Source organism: Natator depressus, chromosome 5 (assembly GCF_965152275.1).
Source record: "Natator depressus isolate rNatDep1 chromosome 5, rNatDep2.hap1, whole genome shotgun sequence".
NCBI classification, from domain to species: domain Eukaryota; kingdom Metazoa; phylum Chordata; order Testudines; family Cheloniidae; genus Natator; species Natator depressus.
The window spans coordinates 72,719,435-72,738,632 of NC_134238.1; the positions used below are offsets into that span (position 1 = coordinate 72,719,435).

Genomic DNA, 19,198 nt, shown 5'->3' on the forward strand with positions numbered 1-19,198 from the left:
TGGATGACTGTGTCTTAGAAATAATCAGAGGACAGAAGCAAGCAGGTGGAGAGGAGAAAATAGTTGGTACGTAGGTGATATCACGCTTGTTATTTTTCTCTCCTTATCGCACTCCCTATGACCTTGAATAAATTCAGTGAGTGTTCAATCATTTTGAATTTGAGGCAATGCCCACGCTACAGAAACCCCTCTTTATATCTACACTTCCATTCCCACCTCAAAATAGAAGACCAGGAGCTGAATTCTACGCTCAGTTACACCAGTTCAAATCTGGAGTAACTCCAGACAATGGAGTAACAGAAATCATTACAGGTATGCTCTCTCTCGCACATGAGTGGCACAGGTACACTATTGAACATTTTCTCTGTTAGACATCCTGTCATGGTACTACTCCCATCTATCTCACACTTTGTTCTCCAACTGGGCTGGTGGTTCCATCTGCATACTGAAACCCTTCCACCTATGGAACTCCATTAAGTCAAATTCTTGGTCCTCTGCATTTTTCTACCTTCACTCTCTCATTCATATTATTGCTACCTTTAAAACTGTCCACCATATTTACCCTGATGATACTTGCTTATGCCTCTCTTTTAACACTTTCAGAGATCCTACACTCTCTACCCTGTCTTGATCAGGTAAGCTTTTGCCTTTGATCTCAAATACAGCAATACAGCAATATTTCTGTTGGGTAAGAGGCCCAGACAGAAGCACAACTTGATGGCCTTGATCTTATGCCACGATTCAGACTTGTTTTTTCCCTCTATTGCTTATAATGTTGATTCTTGACTCTATTTTCCTAGATCTCCCATGTCTGCAAATCTGTTTTCACCACTGTATGTCACGGCTTAACTGCTTTGTCTGTACCTCTAATGAAATTCTCATGTATGCCTTTCACTCCTCTCACCTTAACTCTTGCACTTCCCTTCTCTATGGCTTCCTGCCCAGTCCTAGGTCTCCAGACTCTATTATGTGCAGTATGCTCCCAGTCTTCATCCTCAAACAACTTCCCTGGCTTCCCATTCATTTCAGGATCCAGTTCAAATTTTCCTCTTTGGATTTGTTGTTGTTTTTGTAAAGTTTCTGTTTCTGTTCATTTTTTAAAATCAACATCTTCCTGTCCGGGAGGAAAACCTGGCAGTCTGCATGCCATGGAAGTCAATGAGAATTATGGTGTTATACCAAGGTACCTGATAGGCTTCTTGCATATTTGTAGAATGTTCCTTAGGACAGGATGTTGTCTGATCTACTATAGAATTTTCCATGGACAGGATTTTTTTTTTGTCTTTGGAGCTTCAACAAGCTGCTTATTGGTCTCCTTCCATGCCGTATAAAATTGCTGCAGATTCTGTTTAGGTCTTTTTAATGCCATGTAGGTGGAAGTATGGGGTGGACATGTAGGCAATACCTCACTTGGGGATAGGCATTCATTTTTATCAAGTTCTCTCAGCCAAACATAGATAATGCTAAGTTATTTCATCTTTAAAGGTCTTGATGTCAGATATTTACAAGGGGTTGCAGATTTAGCAATATTATCTTAGTTAAACTATAGATCTGTACCCTGTGGCATATGAATCCCTCAGGGGACCTCTGGCATGGAAAATTAATTAGTGTCTTGTTGAATGGGTGCCTTAGTGCATCACCTTTGACTTGGCCATATTTAGCAAAAAAATATACAGAGTGCTGCAGGCTTTCAAGCCTTATTTAAGGCACTGAATGGAGACTAGTGTTTTGTGATGATAAAGCAGGATGTCATCTGCAAAAACAGCTGTGTTCTTTATTATGGATTCTGATTCCCTAAATCTCTGCAGAGTGTCTGTAGTGCTTGCAAGCGGCTCAATGGTGAGAGCATACCAAATAAGTTACAGAGGCCACACTTGCTTTGTGCCCCTCTTGAGAGAGTCTGATTGGGTGCCAGTCAAATACACATGAAGGACTGTAGAACATGATGGAGGCTGTAAAATGATGTTAGAAATTCGATTTCTCCAGTACTACAAACAGATGGGTTCTGTGGGACTATGTAATATTAGAGCATCTAATGTGACAAGGCCACTTTTGTTAGTTTAATGTGATGAATGATGTTTATTGTTTACCAAATATTATGACTTGTGGCCATCCCTGGACTATAGTCAGATTGGTCAGTTTGAATTAGTAGTGGTAGGACTAGACAACGCCTTTAAAAAAAAAAAGACCCTTTACCAGTACTTTATTATTAAATTAATTGATGTGAATGATAGTATTCTGAATTTTTATCTTCTTCCTCCCACCCTCCCAAGAGTGCAGTTATACTGGCTTCCAAACTGGAACTGGGTAAGATTCCCTGGTCTGGAGAGGGACAGACCACCTGTAGTATTTGACAGTTGACGCTCCAGAACGGACTTATAGAACTTGTCACTGAAGCTGTTGGACTTGGGACAGTTGCCATGTGTGAGGTCCCTTACACTTTCTTATGCACATTGATAGCACTGCTTCAAATGATACCGCTTGCTCTTCAGTAATGGCAGGATTTTACGACGTCTTTGTCTTTTTGTAGGAGTATATGGGAGAGAATAACATAGGGCTTGGGGGCGGGGGTAATAGAATTTTAAAAATACGCCATTTGTTTTCTGCTGTGACAATTGTAAGTATCATAGACAAATCATTAGTGGGATGGCATATTTTTGGAAGCATTCGAGGGTCTTTACATTCAAAAAATGATTGTTGGGCATACAAAAGAACCGCCTGGGCCCTAGATGTGATAATGTTGTCAAGCTGCGTTTCCAGTTGAGCTTTTGTTTCATGGAAAATACCAATCCTCAGTTGTCCTTAAAAGGAGTACAGTTTCTTATCCAGGCTTGACTGTTCTGCTAAAATAGCTGTGCCGTATATGAAACAGTAATCCCACCAAGGTATGCTTTAAATACATCTCAAAATCTCATGAGGAGACTGCTGTCACCTGCCAATTATTTTAAAATATAGCTCCATATGACAATTTACACCAGCAGAGGATCTGCTTTGATATACTGAGTGAAAAAATACTTTATTTTTTAAATATGTGTAAAGAGGAGTCTCCATTTGTATTTCTGGTCGTTGAGATCCTATGCTTCTAGCAAGGTATATATTGGTGTGTTAGCTGAGATGAGTATTACACTTATCTTAGAAGCTAAATACTTCATGTTTATTTTAGATGAGGAATTGTGGTCTTTGGAATGGGAAGAAAAGTCTTTACAATTTGTGCTTAGCAGCCTGTAGACATTGCTAAGGTCTTCTTTAAGCCTTTCCTAAGGATAATATTGAAGATTTTAGATTTTTTTTTTGTTTATCTGGAAGTTGGGGAGGGATTTAACTTTAATACAGCATTAAAATCCTCAGCTGGTGTAAACTGCAATGTAAATCAACTGAGGATCTGCCCCATTATGTTTAGAGACATTTTGATGTATAGCCTCAATTTAGAGCGCAGAGAACGTACTTACATTTTATTAGGTGGTTAATGCCTTTAATAGTCCAAATACAGAATTTTAGCAACTGCAGAAGAGTTGTGGTGGGAGGTTGTATTTTGTTTCATGGCTGTAGCAAAGGAATTCTTGGGTAAGTAATCGCCACTATGTACAATGTTGCTTCCATAGATGAGCTAGTGGATGGTTAATCTATTGTAAACTTATTAAATTACATAAATTTAACAATATTCTTAAACATAATTACTATCATAGTGCATTTGCACAAGATGGCTGAATGAAACTGCACAGGCTCCTCATCCCTCTACATTTCAGTCAGGCTGCTGCTGCTTCTTTCTCCTCCATGGGAGGGATGGTGGGGGGAGGGGAAGGGGCATTGAGATCACAGGAGAGATTATCTCAGATGTGCTATCCAGTGCCACAGCGCCTGATACCCACCAGGAGCAACTGCAGGGAAAATCCTGTTCAGGCCCTGCAGCCTGAAGTACTTTGCTGAATCAAGGACATTTGTAGGAGAGATTGCTTATCAGGTGCAATGCAATTGACTTACTGTGTTTAATATTAAATAAAATAAACCTTGGCAAAATCTGAATTATGCTACTTAAACTTTCGTAATTAAGTGTGTTAGTCATTAATCAGTAAACTATGCTACATCCTTGAGTGAAAGAAGACATCTCAATTTATCTCTTTTTTCATAATCCTAAGCAAGTGTAAGGATCAATATATGCTCGGAATATCAGCAGAGAAAGAATATTGAAAATGGTCAGGGGAAGTTTATCGACATAAAAAGAATGGAAGTGGTATTTCATATAGGATCATGCAATTAGTAAATAATCTGTAGGCTACTTGGAAAGTGTAGGCTGCTCTCAATCAACACTTGGGTTGTCATAAAATTATTACAGAAGATGTTCCCTATTAATTAATATAATCACTGAATCTAAGCACATACTATATAACTAATAAGAAAAATGAATTATTCAAATAGCTTTAATTTAACAGAGTATTGCCATTTTAATTATATACTGGCATTAATTTAACACAAAAAGGTGCTTTAAGACTCTTTTTAGAGTTATGTTACTTGCTCTAAAGTGTCTTTGACTTTCAGAGGCTTTTCAGTTGGAAAGGCCAGATTCTCTCTTGGAGACCTGACCTCTTTGTGCTGCCTGATAACCCTCCAATTAGCATAAAGCCACTATAATTATCATAGAGCTGGTGTAGCCAGCACTTACATCATTGCCTCCAACTGTTCTCTGGCTATTTTCTGATATTGTGATGACTGTGTGGGGCCAAAGCCCGGCTAATGTACTTTACAGCCGTTCCCCATCTGAAAATATTTCAGGATTAGTATAGAACTGGCCCCAGAATCAGGAAGTCAAATCCTTTGTGCTTCATCATGCAGCTGCCCCGATAGGAGAGTGCAGCTGTGAACGTAGTCCTTGAGGAAATATATCTGATACCCTGATTCTTGCTGAATGGGATGCAGCATCTTTTGCTGCAAAGATGGAGAAAAGTCCTGTGGCAACTGCAGTTTTTCCCTGTTGGAGGGACATCTTTCTTTCTTGCTACCTGAAAGAGGGGAAAACTCTAATTCAAAGAGCTTTTTTTTTGAATGGACCCCCCCCCCAGCTACTAGATCTACAAGTAAAAAGGCAAAACATTAAAAATAGAGCTTGTCAGTTGTCAAATGTGGCTATGATGGATTGCAGGCTTTTAAAGTTATGTAAGTGGATAATTACAGGTTGGGGTGAACTCGTCTCCTGAAGCCACTTTTGACACCTGATGAGCTCCGTTTTTAATGTATTCCCTTTTTACTTGTAGATCCAGTAGTTTGGATGTTCTTTCAGATAAAAAGCTCTTTGGATCAGGGTTTTCTACTCTTCCAGGGAGACCCAGAAGTCATATGTTAAGTTGGCCGCTTCTGTTTTCAGTATCTTCATCTTTATCCTTGGAGTAGGCTGACAGGTTTCTGTTGCTATTTGAGTTGATTCATACATTGTTACTGATGGTTCCTCAGCTGTTAGCTAATTATGAAATCCATCTACCCTTCCAGCTAGTTGGTCTAAGAAAGATTGTAGAGCTGTTTTGATTTAAAATTAATTTTCTGTGGTCAAGTGTAAGGCAATCCCATGTGTGATCTTGGTTACCAGACTCAGCATTTTGCAGAAAGCATGGTTCTCTCCTCTCGACTGTCTTCCTGATCTTCTCCCATCTTTTAGTGCTGCGAGTTTTGCTTTCTTTCTTACAACTCCAAAAGGAGTCCACATATTGTTTAGAAAGCTTTGTGATTGTATCAGTTGGGGAGTCAATTATTTTGTGATTCAAATGAAGATCTAAAAGAGATTCAGCCAGCAGCTAATGGAGATGCTACTAAATTGTTATTCTGCATTACATGACCTCCTCTCTCTTTGTTTTAAAACTTATTCATGGACCTCCTATCTCTTATCTCCTCTGCTTACCTTGCAGTAGTTGCTTCTCTTTCCCTTCACCATCTGTCAGCTACAGTCTTGAGAACGTTTCACTGAAATAAAGTCTTAAGACAGTCTATTGTCTGGAACAGCCTTTCTTCATCTCTCTCTTGCATCAGTTCCCATCTCATTTCCACTTTCAGCTGAAAATGTTTCTTTACCTCTCTCACCCATACCCCTTAATTTCTGTCTCTTGCTATTAATTATTACCTTTCTGTGACTACTGTTATTCTGCCATGTTTTGGTCTAGAGTTGCGATGAAATATGCAATAGGCAAAAAAGTTGTATTGTATAGTTCTGGAGACACAGCAAAAGTGTCATCAGTAAAAGCCTCTTCACACCGCTCTGCTAATGTGCCTAAATCTGAACTACAGGGACCACTTCTCGAGGTGTCAGAATAATTCTGCTTCCAACTCCATTTAGCTGTCAACCTTTTTGCTGAGGCTGCCAGTTATGATGGTAGCTTTTGCAATGAGGACACCTGTCCATTAGGAACTGCACTGAGACCACTAACTCCATTTCTATGGTGATGATATTGTTAGTACTGACCTGGTCTGCAATCAGACTGGAGTCCTAGAGTTGAAAAGCTCTGAATCCCATTGCCAAATCCCCAAGCCATCCAATTCCCCAAGAGAAGCCACTTATTAGGACTATTCCAGACAAGCATTTGATTATTTTAAAAGAAAATTTCTTACAGCTCCAGTGAAGACCCATTATGTGACAAACATGTAAACATCCATGTTATAAAAGGAACAGTATTCAACAATTTGATGATAATTCACCTAAGAACATTTTAAAGAAAAAAAACCTATCGGGTTTTGTTAGGAATGGTTCATCTAAACAACCTCTACTTAAATTAATCTACATAGAGATACATAAAAGATTTAAACAGACTAAATCCTGCGCCATCTCAAGTCACTTTACTGAAATCCCAGTATGAAATAGAGTATTACTTGGATTATAACTAACTTCACTTCAAACCTGTCTCCACGAACTGCTGATAGATGCTAGAGAAGCAATGGAGACACAGATAGTCAGGGCTGATTCTCCACTCTGTCACATTTTTTATATCTCTGTTTTAATTGGATTGCCCTCTAGGAATAGAGTTCCACCAGCAGAGTAACAAATCAAAGGGTCAGCCCTGACTGTCTCTAGTTTCACTGCTTCTCCAGCATTTAGGTTCTGTTCTTAGTAGTTGGAAATGTTGTGAAACTGAAGTAGCTGACCATGCACTTCATACTGTATGGACAAGGGTTTGGTTTTGATCAGGGATACTGAAGGTATCTAGAGCAACAGGTGTAATTGTAGTGCTTACTTCAGTCATGTACATCTTGGGTCTCCTTCCTGGCCTCCTAACAATGGAATTGATTGTGCATGCAGCTACTTCATTGATTAAACTGACAATTTTTAGCAAGGGTCAGTCCCTTCTGATATTCCCATAACTATGACTGGCTAAGGAATATTTGCTGACCTTGGAAATTGAAAAGATAACACTGAACTCAAAGGATGATCTGGACAAATTCTGTGCTACACAGAATCCGCTTCTGAGTTATCACAAAATGGCAGCAGGATAATAAGGAATTCCCCTACTGCTCTTCTGTAAACATGCTTGGAATCCTTCCATACCTTAAATAAATCAAAATAAATTCATGTAAAAATAGAGCAAATTTAAATGTACTCTCTGGACCAAATTCACCCATGCCACAATTTATACAAAATGAAGCTGAGCCTCCATCTTTACTGTAGGTTCTTATTGTTTTCATTTTAGTTCAATGTGAACAGGATTTCAGTAAATAACCATTAAAACTCCAGCTGAATTTCTACCTTCTCAATCCCCTCTATCATGATAGTACCGGAAATCTCACATAATTTTGGCTCTTTGGCTTTATTTTTGTGAACTCCCCATGCTAGGTATAGTGTCAACATTCAGCAAATCATTCAAATAGTAGTAATAATAATAATAATAACACTACCTTATTCCTGCAAAAGGAAATGTTTTATTTTAGACAGACTCCTGAAATGTAAAATCTTTGCCCGCCCTGTGTCTATTAGTTGACTACTTCATAATGGTGCACAGAAAATTGTGTGACGGAGACAGGTTTGCAAATATTGTTAACAGAAGCTGAAAAAAGGAGGTTCCAACATATATAATATCTACATTTGCATCCATGACATTCTAATTAATGTACTGGCTACTCTTGTCATTTGTACACCTCACCTCTTATTTTGAATCAGTGTTGTACCATTATTGTGTTGTAGACACTGAACAAAAAGTTTGTTCAGAGAGGAAGGGTGTCAGGGTCACCTAACCATGCAAGAGACAAATATTAAAACTGCTAAAAATAACCCCTAGACTTTAATCCGTCAGTGGAATAAGCAGCCAACCTCTCTATTGCTTGAATTAGACAGAATAAAAACTGGCAAAACCAAGAAAGTGGAAGCCACGGCTGCTGCATCTAATTTATCAATGTGATTAAAGGGCAGGCTCCAGCCATCTAGCGAGTGAGAGAGAAAAAAGAGTGTTTGCTGTGTTTGTGTTAATGAATCTAGGACTTGAAAGATATTTCTAAAGAAAGGCAGCAAGGACAGAAGACAGCAGACAAGGGCCAGGAGGGTAATGAAGGGCAAGGTCAGTTATGGTTGAAGAAAATTACTTCATTTATACCCTCTAGTACATTTATGTAGCTACTCCCCATTTTGTTAGTAGGACCATACATAGATACAGCACTGTCATACTATTCAAAGTGTACAGGGTAAAGCCTTGGAATATCCCACACAAGGAGCTTGGTTTTATGACTTGAGGGAGGGAGACTAAGTACAATGGCAGCAGAAGGGAAGGTTAGACTGCAAGGTGAGGAGCTACTGTTTTGACAAAGGTGAGAAACACAAAGAATTAAATTAAAACACAGCAAGAAAAAACAAACAAAAGCACACTCTGGAAATGTGTTCTTTTTGGAGAGGGCTGGGAGAAGAAAAAATGGTGGCGTTTGCCAATCGCAATTAATTTTTCATTCTGCAATATCAATGACAGATTATTCAGTGGCCAAAATGAAAAGGCCAATGGGATGGCAACAAACAGCTCCTACTCTATGAAGTGCGCTACACATTTTCATTTTGGCAAGAAATGTGAGGTATCTCAGAAACAACAATTCCAGAGTATATTTAGCTACGGAAGCTGCGGCACACAAATGTCACATTCCCATGAGTCAGTCCATTTACAGAAGCCCCTCTTTGCACCCCCGCAGATATTCCCCAAGATGCCTGTGCTGAATTAAAAGCTGAACATATGGATGTGACATCATCAAGGCACCAATGTCACAGAAAATAAAGTAGCAAGTGGTTTCAGTAGAATTAGAGTGAAGTCGTTTGTGAGTGCAGGAAAAGAAAGAAAACACCTTCCAAAGGAATAAACACAACCACTAAAGAACACCACACAGCACTTTGCAAAACAAAAGGAAAATGTTAAAAACATAAAAGAGATTTTGGTTTTTTGTAAACATGTGAAGGGAAAAAAATACACAGCGAAAGTGAAAACAAAAAACTTTATAAACGAATATTAAGCATAACCTTGTTTGGTTTAATTTTGCATAACAACTCATTCCTTTGCCCTTTAAAATATTGGATCAATAGTAATTTTGGCACCAACTGGGGTCTGAGTGGGCAAGGCAAGGAGTAACAGCACACAAGTACATGGTAATGGTAAACAACCATGCAGTCACCTCTGCCACCATTGTCTGTGTGTAGACTACTTCCAGCTTTGTCAATATTCATAATTAAGCCCCAACGAATGCATGATATTTAAATGACCCTGTCAAGTGCTAATAAGACTCTCTGGTAACTGTCACTCCCTGGGGAGGTAACTATACAGTGCAAGCTACCTCATCAGTCAGTGACTAGACGCAAAAAGGCTTACAACCCAGCAGCTATACATTTATTAATATTTTCACTGTGTGCGCTTCTCAAAGCTGCTCCTGGCATACAAGATGCTTTTAAGAAGTAGCCTTCTGTCCATTAAGAGAACTGCTGTGCAATTAACAGTTGTGACGCATGGAACCACACATAACAAATGCCATTAAAATTCACATACACCTCTGCATTCCTCCCTGCCACATTAATGACCAGATTCTCCACTGGTGTAATTCTTCATATCTCCATAGCTATCAATGGAGCTATACCAATGACTACCAGCTGAGGAGCTGGCTAGCCCCCAGGCGTTATCCTTTCCCCATTACAGATACAGTCCTAGTTAAGGGTAAACACATCTGTCTAAGTGGATGGGAGGAGGCCAATGCTTTCTCTTGGGGATAGTGCAGTGGAGAAGGAACAGCGCACTTGCTCAAAATGGTGTGTATTATCAAGAGAGATGAACAAAAACAAGCCAATTACTTATCTGCCATTTGCAGTGTGGCAGATTTATTGACCAGCAGAATTAAGGATTCCAGGTAAATCACGCATTATCATTTTGAGTCATTTTGTTTTGCTTTCTTTAAGTACATGACAGACAGAAAAGCAAACATTTCTGCAGCTGTTACCATAGCAAGAGCTAATTGCTTTTACAATAAAGGCCCACAAAGGCACGGTGGCTCAGCAGCAAAGTAGGAGAAGCTTGAAGGCTCAAGAAGGATTACTACTGTCACTTGTCAAGGGTTTCACTTCAGAATAATCCCACACGCTGACGTCCTGACTGATGTTTGCTACCATAATATTGGAGTGAGAAGAGATGGGCCAATCACAGAACTAAGACAAAGAAATGAATGTGAAGATGGGGTCTGCAGGAACCAGCAATTACTTATTGGAGGAAGCATGCTCTTATATTTAAGGCACAGGATGAGGAATCAGAAGTCCCAGAGTTATATTTCATTCTGCAGTCTTCTTGCATGATGGGCAAGTTCCTTAGGTCTAGATTTGTAAAGATATTCAGGGGCCTAAAGATGCAGACAGGCCCTAGTGGGGTTTTAAAAAGCATTGCTTTCAGGGGGTATTAAGCACCAAGAGCTAGATTCACAAAGGGACTTATATATCTTACTGCCACTTTAGGTGCTAAAGTCAAACATTTAGCAGCCACTGAGATTATCAAAACCTCCACTCAGCTGCTGCCTAATCCTGCAGGCGCCTATGTTTCTGTCAGTAATGCTTCCTCAACACCTAAGTTCCCACTAGTTCATGAGCAAAAGTGCCCAAGTCCTGATGCCAACTAGATGCCCGGTGCCCTTGCTCATGCCTGAGCCATGGTGGGATGCGCAAGTGAGGCATTCCCTATCTCTCTCAACTGCAGGGCATTCTCAGAGTATGCTTATCTGATCAGGCCTCATATAGAAGACAGCTGGGGGTTACCTGATCAAGACTGTTTGGGGCAGGCTGGCTGGTGTGAGTGTTCTAGAATACCAAGGCACTCACCTGTGACTTAGGAGACTTGTTTTCAAATTCCCACTCTGCCTGATTTGAAACAGGGACTTGGACTCAGGTCTCGGTGAGTGCTCTAATCACTGGGCTATTGGTATAAAGGTGTGGGGATCTTTCTCTCTGGTTTTTCATGAGAAAATGGCGAGCCTGGCTTAGGTTCCTAACTTCAAGAGAGGGTTTATCTGGAATCCCAAATGGAGAGAGGTGCTTCCGTCTGGCCCAGCATTAGATGCCTAACTAACTTGGAGCAGCAGGGCCTAAATTGCACCCCCCTTCTCACCATTTCCTATTGGCTAGCATAGGCAGCTCTCCACTCAGCTTGCTGGCTTCTGAGAATATTTTAGGTGCCTAACGCTCCCTATGCATTGTATAAGAAGCCTGGGCACCTAACTCAGGACGGAGGATTCCACTAAGTAGCAAAGCACCTAATGCCTAAGTCCCTTTATGGATCTAGCTCTAGGTGATTTTGAAAATCTGACCTGGCACCTCTCTGCATCTTTTGGAGCATACATACATTTATAAACATGGCCACTAAAAATCTCCACGTGCCTCAGTTTCCCTATCTAATTTACAGGGAGATGAGGCTAAATTAATTACAGTATGCTGAGTCATTTTCAACCCTTGAATGGAAGGCACCATAGACGCGCCACGTGTTAATGATAATATAAAGCAGTGGAAGTGGCTCATCGTTAACTCATGAAGATCAAGCTTAAACAGGGTTAAATCCACACTTCTCCAGTCTCACTCATATTTGTTTTGTGTGGTTTCCTTAGTCAGTGAATATCAAGAACTAAGTCTAAAATTGGTTATTTTGTTTCTGCCTTTCCAATAAGCTTTTAATTACAGTGCAGGAGTTTGGTTACAGGCTACCATGAACCAGCTGGAAGCAGTTACACTGTAGTCACGCCCCCCCCCCCCCCACCACCACCACGTGGATTCATTTCCAAGGCCTTACCCTTCTTGTCTTGGTGATTATGGGATGAGACTGCCGCATATGGATCTGTGTTTTCAGATGAGCCAACCGGATCCTTCCAATCCAGCATACGTCCCCTAGTATCATAACCCTCTTGAGCTGGAGAGTCAGAAGTGGTGGTGCTTGGAACTAGTGAACTGGAGTGGCCTGTGTTTACATTACAAATACAGTTAGGGAAGACACCACACATTAGTCACTCACCATGCTAGCTCACGCTCAGGAGCATAAAATAAGCATTGTTTTTTGTGAATGCTGGAAGGATTTCTTGAGACCAAGCAATGTTTCAAAAGCCTTTCACAACATTGCCCAAAGGAAATGTAGCATCTGAATCTTTTGGAGCTGTGAGAAAAACTACCTTCTGAGTAGTCAGAGTGGGCATGTGTGCGCCTGTGTCAATGGGAGTCATGGGCCTTGGCTATAGTCAAAGCTTCACTGGTTTACCTAAAAGTTTTAGTTTAAACTGATTGAGTTGAACTGGTGCCAAACATGGTGTGGGCACTCTTTCTACAATTTCAGTCCAGTTAGCTTAATTCAGTAAGGTGTTGAGCTAAATCAATATGAGCCTGGTTTACACTGAATTAAGCGTGTCCACACTGTTTTGCACTGGTTTAAGTTAATTGATTTTGTAAACCAACTTAAAGTGAAACTGGTGAATCTTTACTATAGACAAGGCTGCTGTTCTTAAGGAGAATGACAGATTAATTGTGGCAGGGATAGGTCAGCTGATCCCTGCCTTGTGCTCTCCGGGGCAGGACAGAGTGTCCAGGGCCTGACCATGTTCTCACGATGGCATCAGTTTTCTGAAAAGCCATAAACTCTGTGATTTGCTAACACTACTTTAATGCTCTGGAGTGGTCTCTGCCTGAATGGACACATTAGTGTGATCAAAAGGGGCCCTGTAATGGGAGTAGGAGTGCTGGCAAAAAGAAGGATTATTAGGTCCTGGCTCCACTCATCTGATCTAGATCAGGAACACAAGTGTCAATACCCCCATCTCATGACCATGATCTACTGACTCTAGAGGCCCCTGCAGCAGTCTCCAGGTGAGATTTACCCACCAATCCCCTTAGGATAAATCACGATTTTAAAAAAAAATCAGTCCAGGCTCCTTCAAACCTTAATTTGTTCCTGCTTAAGAAAAGCTTTTTTCAGGCTGTTTATTTGGCTCCAAACCACTTTGTGTTTTCTGTGCAGGCTATTGCAATTTACTGTGCACTACAGGAGACATAATCTTAAAGCTTATAGTTCTGTTCCATGGAGTTTTATAATGATTCTGCGATCGTTTTTAACTACACAGGTTGTGGCAATCACCTTTGACATGGTTCAGATTAACAAATGTTTTCATGAGACATGGCCAGCCAGGCACAAAGCAATTTTCACATGAAGTGGGATTTAGCTGGGATATGGTGGAGAACTGATCTGTGTGGGTTAAATAGTCCTTTAACCACCTCACAAGGTTGAGTTGCAAATGAATTCAGTGAAAAGGCAGCAGCTTCTATTAAGTTGCTGCTATGATTTAAAGGCGCTCTACTTAATATTAATTATTGCGGAGAGACAAAAAATGACTCTGTGCCTATATTTTTGAGGAGGTCCTTTGAGTCATCACATAGGGTTACACACAGCAGCACTTTGAACAATATTTAACACAAGACATGCATGTAACTAACGCCTGTATTTAACTGATACAATTTGCAGGAAAGGAGGTCAGCTCCAGTGTTTTTACCATGGATCCAGTCTTGAGCTGCTACAGCTAATCATTAACAAGATTAATTTAGCAGTGTACCCCAGGCTGAAGGATGATACTGACAAGGGCACTGTATTATTCTTTAATCTATCGTGACAGGAAGTGTGGTTCCACTATCAGTCTTTCTAAAATACTAAAATTAGAGGCTTCATTTTGTTTAAATAGAACGTTTTTTAAATTTTGCTTAAATAAAAAAAGAGAAGCCAAGTGGTTATCCACGTCTAAAGATTTCTGTAAAGCCACGAGCACTGCTGGAAATATTGGTAACAGTTACGTGGATGGATTCTGAACCAAATTTGCTGCCTTATCTCCAAGAATTCCAAACAGCTGCCTCTGTCCAAAGGGACTAGTACAGAGCCAGCTACTGAAAACTTGTGCCTTCTTAAACTAGGAATATGCTGGAACTGTAAGGCTTTTCTACCATACCATTTTATGCCTATAGCACTCTTGTGCTCATCCCAAAGAAATAACAGAAGCAACAGGACAGAAACAACCTAGAAAGTGGAAGTTATGAGATTCCATGCCTTCTTGTCTCTAGATACAAAACCATAGTGCCAGTATTCATGGGGTTCCAAGCCTCAAGTTGACACCCCATTCAACCACTGCAATACTGTACAATATTCGATCAGCCCTACAAATAATGCTGCACTCAACATAAGAAAACAGTTAGTCCTAGCTCGATAAGGAATTAGGAGAAAGCACTGCCAAATAGCAGTCATAATTTATACCTGTATTTGATATGCATTTTGTGCCCCCATCTCCATGCAGACACTTTCAATTTAGCTGTGTTCAAGGGGCAATTTTATGGTAATGCAATAAGTATAGTTAAAGAAAAAACATTTCTTAATACGGTAATCTAGGGGAAAGATATGCCTAAGGGACACATTCTTTACAAAAAGTGTTCCTGAACCATATGCTACAAATACATGGAGAACTCCTTGGTAATGGAAAGCTATAGCTATATGATGATATTAATGTGTACCAGATGGCAGTTAGGTAGAGAAATGTTTCACACAAATGCAAGAAATCAGTCTACTCACTCTGTTACTAAAATGGTAGTATAGTACGCACTGAGAAATGATTTTCTACATGTAGCTGAGATACATTTGCTTCCATCTGAGCGAGGGGCAGCAGCAGATTAGAATATAATAACCTTTCCAACTTGGGTTCAGACTGGATCCTGCAAACACTTACTGCTGGGCACAGAGTTTGCTCCCCTGAGTAGTGTCATTGTGCCCCGTGAGTGTTGACACAATCAGTCCCTTGTGAAATTCAAATTTATGATGGCGCACTGCATAGGCGTATGTGTTACTTGAGCACTGAAAGTAAGGGTTAAAAGTGCTGCATAGGCTTAGTGCTGCCCCTCTGTGCAGAGGTGACTCACCCATAGTGATGACTGTTCCTCAGCAGTGACTGTCATATGTAATGTAATATGCCTTTTTCTCAAGTACACTAAGACTACTTTATACCACGCTGCCTGCATAAAGTGGCCTTTAAGTTATATTTACACCCACTTTAAAGTCCTTTTTACACAACTACAGCAATGCAAAGTGGCTTTAGCATAAATGGGAACCAGGCCCAATAGCTCTATTTTAACATGGCTTACATTTAAAAAATGCCTACAGTTACTTCCTCATTAAGATTCTGCTGTTGTTTTAAACTACCCCCATCTGAACAACTGCAGATTTATGGTGCTCCTCAAGCACTGATTTCGAAAGCAGAAGTTTAAGGACACATGCTCTTTGAAAAAAAGTGACTTTGTGATTAATTTGTAAAGCTTTTTGTTTGCAAGTATGTAATCACAATAATACAGCAAGAACAAGAAATCAGATGTAACTAGAGCAGTGCATATTGAGGAATTTGGAAGCTGTAACATGGTTAGTGTCTGTGAGCACTGATGATGCGTCAGAAGAACTGTATTTCTGTAACTACTACTCTAACCACGTTTTTATGAAGCAAAGAGATGTGATAGTTTTTTTAGCTTTAACACAAAGTCAGGGATGCAATATGGATGTGATAGTTGGTCTAATATGCATAAAGTGATAAGACTCCAGAGATTAAGATGCTCCACACACTATCCTATTAACAACTATAGCAACCTAATTAGACAATTAGAGGGAAAGGCTAAATCAATACTACAGAGGGAGAAAGGAATGTGGCTAGAGGGTAAAATAAGGGCCCAATTCACTAAAAATTGATGTTTCCAAAGGTAATTAAGTTGCATACAATTTTGCACAGGGGAAAGCTTGCTTTAAGAGAAGAGTCTTAGCCTTTTGTCTAAATATGTGTTTTTTGTTCCATATGTATCTGACCTTCATTGAGTGGCCTTCTGCATGGGTGTGGAAGAATGAATGTGCATGAACAGTCATCGATGAGGGCTTTGCACTTCATCACTGGTTTATAGATGATCATGCGAGGCTGCCCTATCTGCCAAATACAGGAGGATGCTAATGACAAGAATACAAAGATTAAGGGCTTGACTCTCTTCTCAATTACAGTGGCATAAACTAGGAGTAACTCCAGTAATGTCAGTGGAGTAACAATGGTGTAAAACAAGTATCAGAAGAAGCAGCCCTAAGCCTTCTTGTGAATCTGGAGATAGATATATATCCTACAAGCTCCAAACGCATCCTGAGCATTCATTTGATTGGCATGCTGATAATATACCAGCATTCTAAGGTTCTAGCCATAATGAAATGCCATTTAATTTTACATTTAATTATGTTCAATAACAGTAAAATGCACTGTTTATATAATTTTAGTTAAAGTAAGTATACTTTTCTTCTCATGCTAAAATGACTTCTTTGCATCAGTTAAAATACTAAACATTAGTGTGTCTATATAGTGAATTGTTAACATGAGGCTGTTTTTTACTGTATGTTGTGGAGAGATTGTGAGTTTTCTCTCTTCATGTACGAGATTTTTGTAACCCCCTTTTCTTTGGTAGGTTGTCTGAGCGCAAAGCAGGAGGGAAGGAGGACTGTCAACTGCATCATAATGTCACCTCTTGTTTTTTAACTACGACAACAATAAGAGAAATTCACTGATTTAATGACTGCATATCAGAATTTGCCTCAGGCATGTCATTAGTATTAGATGACAGACAGGGTGTGATTGGGCCTTAAAGTTAGCACTGGGTAGCATTTCTCCATAGTACCAGATAAATAAGATCCTTTTTTGAAATGTTAATGCAATAAATCAGTTTGGGAGAGGGAGATACAGACATTAGTGTGTTTTTTTTTTTTTATACACACACCCTTTGGGGCTGTGATGTTTCTCACTGAGGGCCATCTTCATGACTCCTTGGTCAGGTGAAAAAAGCAGCCTCCACCAAAGTCCATAACCAATAAGGTGTCTCTCCACAGCCCTGCTGTAAAGCTGTGTTTCATATGAGTGGGAGTACCAATGCACTTGGCAATCAAAACCTTTTTGAACATCAGTGCTACACACACGGCAATTTTCTTTTCTTCAGACTCAGAAACATTACTTTTAATCAATTACTGCTATATGCTTTGGAAGAATAACACTGAAAACACTCTACACTTGCAGATGCTGAGCATGTGCTAATTTTGTCCCAATTCTGATCTACTTTGTTAGTCCAGGGCTTGTTAGTCCCATGCTGCCTGACAGGAGTCTGATCACTAAGCCCCAGCTCTGCCCCACTGAAGTCAATGGTAATATGCCATTGCCTTAACCAGGAGTAAGACCATACGTCACGCATAGCCTATGGATATCGGCCATTGGAGGAAGATCTGTTGTGGAAGCAATGACTAACTCTTTGGCTCTGGAAGTTAGAACTTTCTGGTGTGAAGCCCTTTGTTTTCAGATGGATTGCTGGGATCTGGCAACACCAGGAAGTTAGGGAGTTACATAGAGCATGGAAGCACCAGCAGGAATAAGGCAGCCCAAAAGTTTGGAAGCAATTGAAACCTTCGTGTTTTAGGGCATGAGCCAACCTCTAACTAATGAGGCTTGCAAAGAAATTTTCCTTATGGGTAGGTTATTCCATAACTGCCTGAGGCAGGGTTTCTTGTTCCTTTCCCTACAGCATCTGGTACTGGCTGATGTCAGAGACAGGATACTTGGCTAGATGGACCTATTTTCCTACCTTCTTTTCCGCAGTGAAAAGACAAAATGTATTAATTGTACCACGTACACTTGCTAGATGCTCTGGTGAAGCATGCTTGGGTCAGCTTGGTTAAAAGTTTTGAATTTGGAGTGCCATTAAGACTGGCCATAAATTGTTTTAGCTCAATTAAGTAGTTTTGATGCAAGATGGAAAATTGTATGTCAAAAAGGACAAATAATCCTAAAATTAGTGAATCAGGCCCCAATAAAACAAAACAAAAAAGACAATTTCTATTGGGGAATGGGATCTACCAGCTAACACAAGGACCTGGGGGAGAATTTTTAAAAATATCAATAAACTGACCATACACTGTGTTGTAAGACATTTCATGAGCTGGTGAAGCAGTTGAAATGGCTATGAAAAAAAAATAAATTAGGAAAAACATTATAGAAAAATCAAGGCATTACAATATTTAAAAGGTTAGTAAGATGATCCCTCCAAAATTGAGCAGCACAGATAGGAAATGATGTGACTAAGAGCGTCCTTACCATTCAGTGCTACAAAGGAATCTGAAAGAAAAACAAAAACGAGAGGTAAAATTCATTGTTTCTCCCACAGTGCTAAGTTCTTGCTACTAACAAAACCTCTTATGCTTCTGTTGTTATTTAATTGTACTGTGTCAGTGCCCAAGTGCCCCAATCAAAATCGGCATGTCAATGTGCTAGATGCTACACAAACATAGAAGAAGACCACAGTGTCTGCCCCAAAGAGCTTACAAACTAAAGCCTCACTCCTTCAAAGACAACAGTGCAAGCAGACCCTAGCCACCACATAGCTCTCTTTGCAGGATCAAGTCCCAAGGAGTGAATTTCACCCAATGTGCACAGATTGATTCTGAATCATTTCTCACCCTTCTTTGATAGTTAACTGATGTCAGATATCCCCCACTGCCATTCAACCTGGCCAACTGTTGTTTGGCCAATTTCTTGTAACCATCGCAGCAGAAATGGGTCTTGAGGAGGGACAGGAAGAGGGCAGTTGCCTCACAGACCATTAGTTATCAGACATTTAAATAGTTAAAGCCTCAACTTATTCTTACATTCAAAATCTGCA

The 19,198-nt window shown here is 40.0% G+C and overlaps 1 protein-coding gene across 7 annotated transcripts in view; it reads right to left on the reverse strand.

Moving 5' to 3' along the window:
* Window positions 1-19,198, reverse strand: part of SEMA6A (semaphorin 6A) — a 161,766-nt gene that overhangs the window by 37,567 nt on the left and 105,001 nt on the right. For 5 of the 7 annotated variants that reach the window (XM_074952997.1, XM_074952994.1, XM_074952993.1 and 2 more), the window contains 3 exons: window positions 18,634-18,654; window positions 18,449-18,499; window positions 12,255-12,419 (listed from right to left, as the gene is read on the reverse strand). In XM_074952997.1, the coding sequence (XP_074809098.1) occupies window positions 12,255-12,419; window positions 18,449-18,499; window positions 18,634-18,654 (237 nt within the window). The remainder of the gene's footprint in view (window positions 1-12,254; window positions 12,420-18,448; window positions 18,500-18,633; window positions 18,655-19,198) is intronic. The other 2 variants (XM_074952995.1, XM_074952996.1) reach the window with 2 other exon arrangements.